Here is a 7,504-nt window from a genome sequence, read left to right as displayed (position 1 = left end):
ATTAGTATTTTGTCCTATTTTCTTGATTCGAATAATAAATACATGAAATTCGTCATTTTTCAGTATTGTTCTCAAATTCATAATTATCTACTAGCGAACTTGTTAAGTGCAAATATGTTGATTTTTTTATGTTATTTTTAATTAATTTTTTTCTATAATATTTTTTATATTAGAAATGCTATAATCATTTGAAAATTCAAAAGTTTGAATAAAAAATAATTTTTTTTTATTAATTTTAAACATTGTAGAAAGTGAATATGATATTCACAAAAAATACATAAATTTACTTAAATAGATTTTTATATTATTTTTTGTTAAATAAAAAAAGAGTAATTTTATTATTTAAAGAGATATTATTGGTATTTTAAAAAATTCATTATGATAATAAAATTATTTATTCTAAGTGACTCAACTTATTAATATAGCATACATATATTATAGATAATACATATACAATTATATATTATATGATTACTATTAGTTTAAACATATAAACTCCAATGAGATTGGCATCAATTCTATAATACGGATTTCCGTGTTAAAAAATATTAATTTTTGTATCAAAAAGATTATTTTCCATAGTAGATATGGATCGAGTCGACCCCTCGATTTTTTATTTTTTTATTTTTATCAATTATCCTCAAATACGTTTCGTTTGGGCAAATGAAAAACTCTCGAAGTTTTCTCCTATAAGAGATTATTCAACTTTCCACATTTTATAGCTTAAAAAATTATTAAAGTTATCAACCGAATCTTACATAGTCATGCCATGATTTATTTTTTCATATACCAAAAATATCTCTTTCAAATTACAAATATATTTCATTTTTATTTAATAAAAAGTATTAGTAAAATATATTTTAGTATATATTTGTATCTTTACATGTAGAACGTAACTAGTAACTACCATATCGCATCTATTTTCCAAATTTTTAAAAATTACTAAAATTTATTTATCTATAATTTTGAATTTTTAAATGATTTAATTTATATGACATGAGTGAAATTCACTACATATATCAACTTAAAAAAGTAATGAATAAATGATAAAATTTCCTCTATGAATTACAATTTGTAAATTCAAAAAAAAAACTCATATGAGACGGTCTTATGAGTCAATTTTGTAAAATTGATCTCTGACCCGAAATAACTATAAAATAATATGATTTTTTATGTCAAAAGTATTACTTTTAAATGTAGGTGTGAATCGGTTCGACTTCTCTCATATATATAAATATGTGAGACTGTATCATAATATATCTACATTTATGTTTATCGTATTGTACAATCATACTCACGTATTTCGTTGGTTAAATTAATTTTTTTAATAAGAGAAGAGTTGTTACAATTGATCTTGAACTCCAAACATCGTCTCACCTTACATACTTGGTATTAAATAGACTATAAGACATCCACAGTTAAATCATTATTTTAAGGCAAAAATTTGTGTGAAATGGTCTCACAGGTCTTATTGTATGAGACGAATCTCTTATTTGGGGTCATCCATGAAAAATTATTACTTTTTATGCTAAGAGTATTACTTTTTATTGTGAATTTCGGTAGGGTTGATCCATCTCACAGATAAAGATTCGTGAGATCGTCTCACAAGAGATCAACTCTCATTTTAATAGACAAAAATGACATTATTTATTTGAATAATTTAAGTAAATAAAATTAAAATATCTTTATTTTCAATCAGAACCCAATAATATCCACGGGCCTTCCAACTAGAATCAACTTAAATAAGCCCACTTTTCTAGTAAAGAAGCCCAATTAAAGCAATATCCATTATCTCAAAAAAATAATAAAATAATATCTCATTCATCTCGCTTATAGATTTCATTTATTGGATAAAAATGCAGCAAAAATATCAAGATTGCTAAAATATACGAAAAAATGGATCAAGCCGGAGTTATATTTCAGAATCCCATTTCTCTAATACATCACCCATCAAAAGTTTACGGCAAAACTCGGGCGTTTGCCCTCAACCCATCTGAATTCTTCTCCTCAAACTCGGTTTTGAAGGTAAAGGAGCAAACTTTAACCTCGGCCACTCGAATTAAGCGGCTCAAGGATACCAAAGTTCATGCTTCGCCTGTTGTTTATGCAGCACAATCCAATTTCTTGAAAGGTGCAAGTCTTTTTCGGCCAGGCCGAGTCAATGTCTTTTAAGTTTTATTGATTGGGTTTTTTGGTTTGTGTAGTTTCTTGATGGTGAAGTGGTTTGGGTTTGGTGTTTGGTTAGTATTGTTTGCTTTTTGTTGCGGGTAGTTGACATATTGATGCTTTCGAATGTGGAGTGATAGGGGCTTTGCTTAGATGTTAAATTTTTTAGAAAGATACCATAAACTGTAACTCGATTAAGATTGCCTCGCATGACTTAAGGGTGTTGTGTTTGTTCTGGTGGGAAGTGGAGTGAGTGTGTGGGGCGGGGGTGGGAGGGGGGGGGGGGGTTGGATGATTGACCAGAGCGACGAGCAACGAATTAGTGTGATCCTAAGAGTCTTGTCGAGAGACATTTTCTAATAGAGCTTGGAGGAATCTGTATTCCATTCCATTCGAAAAGTTCATGATAGTTGGTTCTTGTAGATGACATCTGAAATTTTCCCATATGGTACTGCCATTGTCACTGATTTTAGTTGGCAATGTTAGGGACGAGTGGGATAATGACGGCGTGGGGAATTATTTTGAGGGGGAAAAAAATTAATTTGTCAAGTGTAGCTTTATACAAGTTTGTACTATGAAATCATGTTTGGGAGTGTAAATCATTGTAGTGAAGAGAATTGAGGGAAAATGAAAAATCTGATTTTTAAGAATACAATACAATACAGTACGGTACAATTAATATAAAGTGTCCCAACTGCACATATATACATCCGTTGTTTTCTAAATAATTAGTAACTAACTGTTATAAACGTCAACTAAACTAACCATCGGATAATTCCTGAAAAAAACCGTCAACTAAACTAACTATTGGATAAGTTCTGAAATAAGTTGGATATTGAACTCTACAGAAAAACAGTTAAAAACTGTGTTAAATTATGACCTGTTGGAATAATTGGTTTGTTTATTCTCTTCTATAATTAAAAATTAACTTAATTTTGTATTCTCGTTAGGTTCTTGAACTTGATTTCTTTATGTTGTCGAATAGTTTTTCAAACAGTACTGAAAGTTGGCAAGGATGGAATTGAAGCCGGAACCAATATGGTGCCTGTAAGTGCTAATTTATAATGATGGTGGATCTTCATAGATATGGGAAATTTTTTTGTCGCAATAAGTATTCTCTCTTCTTCAATCATTTTCAGGAATCTATTCCAAGACCGATAGCAAGAATATCTGTTACTTTAGTTATGGCTGGTGTGGCACTCTTTTTACTGAAATCATTCCTATCTACGGCATTCTTTGTTTTGGTATGCATTCTCTTTTTGTCAGTTGTGATTAAAGAAACACAGATCCTACGCTGCCATTGTCTCAATTGAAAGTTTCAACTTATCCAATTTTTGGCTTGTCGTTATGTTAGCTGTTTTCCATTCATTGCCATGAGAAACATATACTAGAGAACTTACCTTTTATATTGTTATTTTTACCTATATCTGAAGGAATGAAGTTTATAGTTTTCCTTTTGTTGAAACCATTTTTTCAGAAAGTCAAGCTTATATGATGTGGCTTACCATTAGTATTTGCACTTTAACATGTCCCTAACATATGAATCACAGGCGGGGAGAATGTGCTTAAAATTAATATCCAAAATGTGCACTGGCATGTTGATTGGTTATCAGGCAAGAAAGATCACATGAAACCTACGGGATGTTGATGTTTTGACCCATGCCTCGGATGCCATGTTGAAACCATTATCCCGAAAAGTTTGAGCTTGTAGGAGCTGACTTAGTAACACCTTTATCTTAGCAACACGCTCCTAGTATTGTTTATGCAAGTGAACTCACTCTTTCGGTGACATTTTTCCGTGTCAGTAGGGCAAGAAACTGAATTTGGTTTTCGCATTTTAAGAGACCCATGGCAAAACTGCGTTAAGAAAAGGGAAAAAAATATGGGTGCCATTTGAAGCTAACTTATTAGACAAACAAGGACTTAGATGATTCCGATTTGCTTCTTAAGATTTCATTTATCTTAGCGTCTTCTACTCAACCTCATGTCACCAAAGACCTCATGAAATTTGAAAACGTTGATAAATCATCCAATGCACCCATGCTTTTATGACTTGTTATTAAATTTGTTGATGCTTGTTACTCATCTACCTTCCTTGTCCTCGCATGGTTTTATATTTGTTCAAATCTTGAGCTCGTACTCGGTTAATGACCAGGCTATGATGGGACTAAGCTATTTCATATTCATAGCCTTGAATAAGGATGAAGGTCCAAAAGGGGGTGGAGGAACCACTTCTGTTGATACTAGTTTGGAAGAAGCCAGAAGAATCATGGAGAAGTACAAATAAATTTGCCTTGCCCCTGTTGTGATTATGATTGTTATCGGAGTTGTAAATTTAACTTCCAAGATTCAATTTTGAATCTAGATGTAGTCTTTGTATGTTCTTATAATTATTTTCTTCCCTTCTCACTTACTCGAAGAATACCAAGGATTTAAATTTTTTATGAACATCAGTGATACCATAATAGTGATAAACCGTAAATTCCCTCCCCCATTGTATATATATATATATAAATTTCCCTGGTAATTAAATATCACTAAATTAAGATTTTCATCCTCGAAATTATATCGGTACTCATATAGATTAAATATACATACCATCAAGAATCAAACAAGCATAGTCATTAATTCATGATTATTCCGAATTAATTTATGCAAATCTCCCGGGCATTGAAGTAGTTAACCCTCAAAAGTTCTCTTTTTTAGTAGATAAAGTTAAAATTTAATACCCAATAAAAGACTGTAAGAAGGGGGCTTTGTTGAAATTTAATCCCTCCAAAGAGATTCAATCTTTGGTAATCACATCAGAACTAAAGTTGAAATCACGTTAGCATATTTTTGCTGGCAATAAAACCGTAGTAAAATTGAGGATTACATCAATTCTTGAAAAACAGACACCAAAAATTTTGTATCACTTCCTTGTCTATATTTTTCCTACTTGAATCAATAACAAAGGCATAGGAAAACTGTTGGAATTATTATATTAGAAAACTGAAATATCATGGAATAACAGATGAACAGATGAAACAACGCTTCTGTACGTGTCCCTAAAATCCCAAAAATTTTCGAGAAATAGACAGAGGTTGATCAATGAAGAAATACAAGAAATGAAGGGATATTCGAGAAACTGTAAATTCTTTGTGCCTTCCACCTTTATACACTGTCCTATAATCTTGCCTACTCAACACCGGACGCCTTTACGACAATAAAGCACACCAGCATCAGCAGTGAGGATCCCTACCATTGAAGCCGGTTTAGCCACCAGACTCGAGGCTCTGGTGTAGCTCGCAGGTGCACTACGCCCTGATGGCACGAAATAGGCGCCGTTTAGCATCATATCGCCCTCCGATTTCCAGTTCCAGTGTCTCCATTTATCGTCACTAGGATTCACCACTCTCTTTGTAATCTGTGATCAGACAAATTTTACGCCGTAAGTTTCTTGATAAACTCAGAGTTTTTGACGAAACTATTCAATGATTTGCGTTGAACTAACCTCTTTAGCAAAAGGGTTGCTTGAGGCAAGGAATCTGTTGCCTTGGCTGTTGATTGTGGGATTAGCGCTGCCACCTATGGCATACATCTCCCAAGATGTGTAGTCATTGTTTACTACATGGAAATGTCCATGCCTGCACCTGGATTTCGAAAAAAATGGTCGACCCGTTACACGAAAATACATGTATTCGAGGAGCAGATGCGAGTTTTGTCTCGCCGAAAAGAAGGAAAAAGGGACCTCAAGGCACGTACCTCGGCATTCTCTGGATTAGTCCCTCCCCAAAATGATTATAAGCAACGGTAACTTGCATGACTCTGTCTCCTGTGTAAGAATCGTTGTGTCCCAGCAACATGACCTATTTTTTAACGGAATCCAACACAATATTAGATGAGAGAATATCTTAAATTTATACCATGCATAGCAAGAAAACCGACGAGCTTACCTCATTATGCTGAGTGAAATAATTGTTTGAAATCGTAATCGCAGTGGAACCCATGATAGCATCAATCAAACCATCAGAACAGCTCGAGAGCCAGTTATGATCAATCCAAACATGGCTTCCTCCAAATATCGAAATCCCATCACCATCAGCCATTGTTCTCCACCCATAATGCGAAGGCGAGCTCCGAACCATAGCATTCCCCGTGCGCTTGCAGTCGTGAATATGCAGTCCATGGATGATGATGTTTGTCACATACTGAATCGTAACGCAAGCTCCGTTCGCGATGTGCACATCGGCGCCGCGGCCGTCAATGGTCTTGAAGCTGTTCATGATCAGCTCTTGCTTTAGGGTGATCACCATGTCGCGTTTGAACACGATCCATAGAGGTTGGTCCTGGATAACAGCGTGGCGAAGGGTGCCTGGACGGGGGTTCACGGGATCGTCGTCACTGGGGTCGCTGACTACGTAGTATCTGCCGTCTCTTCCGCCAATGGCGTTGCGGCCGAAGCCAATGGCGCAGTCTGCCAGGCGCCGGCGGTGGCGCATCCAGTTTGGGTCACACCGCCAGCAGTCGTCTATTGGGTTGCCCGTTCCGCAGGTCTCAGTGGCGTTCTGGCTAGTTCTGCATTAATGCTAAGAATATTTTACTACCGTGCTTCACAATGTAATCATATATACATATATATACATCATGTATTTAACATCGATAATACTTTTTTCACTTTTCCAATACAGATTTTTACTAGATTATATACGACATAACAAATTACAAAATCCAAATTTCTAACAATCATGTGATGTAATAATGTATAATCATTTGAAAACATCTGAGAGTTCATGAAAGTACACCTTATACATAATTATATATGAAAGGAAGATGAGTTTAATTAAGATAAAAGGGAGTACTGAATCTTACACATGGACAGCGGGAGCCTTGGCATGTGGATTATGTCTTACCGCGGTGGCGGTAACAACGAGCACAATAATAACACACGAAAAAAACACTAAATTTCTCGAAAACGCCTCCATTGATGCTCGAAAAACTTATATGTGAGTTTAAGTTTGTGATATGAATTTGGAGCAAATGGAATGAAGTTTGTGTTGAATTGAGGAAAGGGGCTCGTGCAATTCCATTATATAAGTGGATGGGAGGAGGCTGGAAAATGGGATTGCTCCATATTTTGCCCAACTTTATTAGACTTGGACTTCACTGCGTTTTTCAAAAGTTAGGTTTATTAGGTTGTGTCCACTTACTTCTTAGTGTATTAACGTTGTTGACTTTGACCACAAATAGAAACACCGTTTGACTTTGTGAAATTGGTCAAAATTATACTTCTTTCTTCTATTTGTCGGCTCCTCTTATATTGTTTTTATTTTTTAAATAAAACTTCGTAATCCTAAAT

General features: G+C 34.5%; 2 protein-coding genes across 2 annotated transcripts; one reads left to right on the top strand and one right to left on the bottom strand.

Moving 5' to 3' along the window:
- Nucleotides 1-1,836: 1,836 nt before the first annotated feature.
- LOC140980295 (uncharacterized) lies at nucleotides 1,837-4,641 on the top strand. The gene is made up of 4 exons (XM_073446041.1): nucleotides 1,837-2,131; nucleotides 3,152-3,213; nucleotides 3,306-3,410; nucleotides 4,322-4,641. Exons 1-4 carry the CDS (start codon nucleotides 1,897-1,899, stop codon nucleotides 4,451-4,453), a joined length of 534 nt encoding a protein of 177 aa, XP_073302142.1. The 5' UTR covers nucleotides 1,837-1,896; the 3' UTR covers nucleotides 4,454-4,641.
- A 485-nt stretch (nucleotides 4,642-5,126) lies between these two features.
- LOC140980647 (probable pectate lyase 10) lies at nucleotides 5,127-7,190 on the bottom strand. The gene is made up of 5 exons (XM_073446608.1): nucleotides 7,018-7,190; nucleotides 6,102-6,723; nucleotides 5,911-6,014; nucleotides 5,660-5,798; nucleotides 5,127-5,572 (listed from the first exon to the last, which is right to left on the bottom strand). The coding sequence occupies exons 1-5, from the start codon at nucleotides 7,128-7,130 to the stop codon at nucleotides 5,348-5,350; spliced, it is 1,203 nt and encodes a 400-aa protein (XP_073302709.1). The 5' UTR covers nucleotides 7,131-7,190; the 3' UTR covers nucleotides 5,127-5,347.
- Nucleotides 7,191-7,504: the final 314 nt, after the last annotated feature.

Source organism: Primulina huaijiensis, chromosome 7 (assembly GCF_012295235.1).
Source record: "Primulina huaijiensis isolate GDHJ02 chromosome 7, ASM1229523v2, whole genome shotgun sequence".
NCBI lineage: Eukaryota > Viridiplantae > Streptophyta > Magnoliopsida > Lamiales > Gesneriaceae > Primulina > Primulina huaijiensis.
This window is presented reverse-complemented; position numbering and strand designations above follow the sequence as displayed.

What these genes read in the sequence shown, in the direction of transcription:
- LOC140980647 (XM_073446608.1), bottom strand. Translation starts at nt 7,130, where the DNA reads ATGGAGGCGTTTTCGAGAAATTTAGTGTTTTTTTCGTGTGTTATTATT. An exon ending in AAGGCTCCCGCTGTCCATGT is followed by an intron (nt 6,724 to 7,017) that starts GTAAGATTCAGT and finishes GCATTAATGCAG; the next exon opens with AACTAGCCAGAACGCCACTG. An exon ending in GCAACCCTTTTGCTAAAGAG is followed by an intron (nt 5,573 to 5,659) that starts GTTAGTTCAACG and finishes GTCTGATCACAG; the next exon opens with ATTACAAAGAGAGTGGTGAA.
- LOC140980295 (XM_073446041.1), top strand. Translation starts at nt 1,897, where the DNA reads ATGGATCAAGCCGGAGTTATATTTCAGAATCCCATTTCTCTAATACAT. An exon ending in CCGGAACCAATATGGTGCCT is followed by an intron (nt 3,214 to 3,305) that starts GTAAGTGCTAAT and finishes AATCATTTTCAG; the next exon opens with GAATCTATTCCAAGACCGAT. An exon ending in CTACGGCATTCTTTGTTTTG is followed by an intron (nt 3,411 to 4,321) that starts GTATGCATTCTC and finishes GTTAATGACCAG; the next exon opens with GCTATGATGGGACTAAGCTA.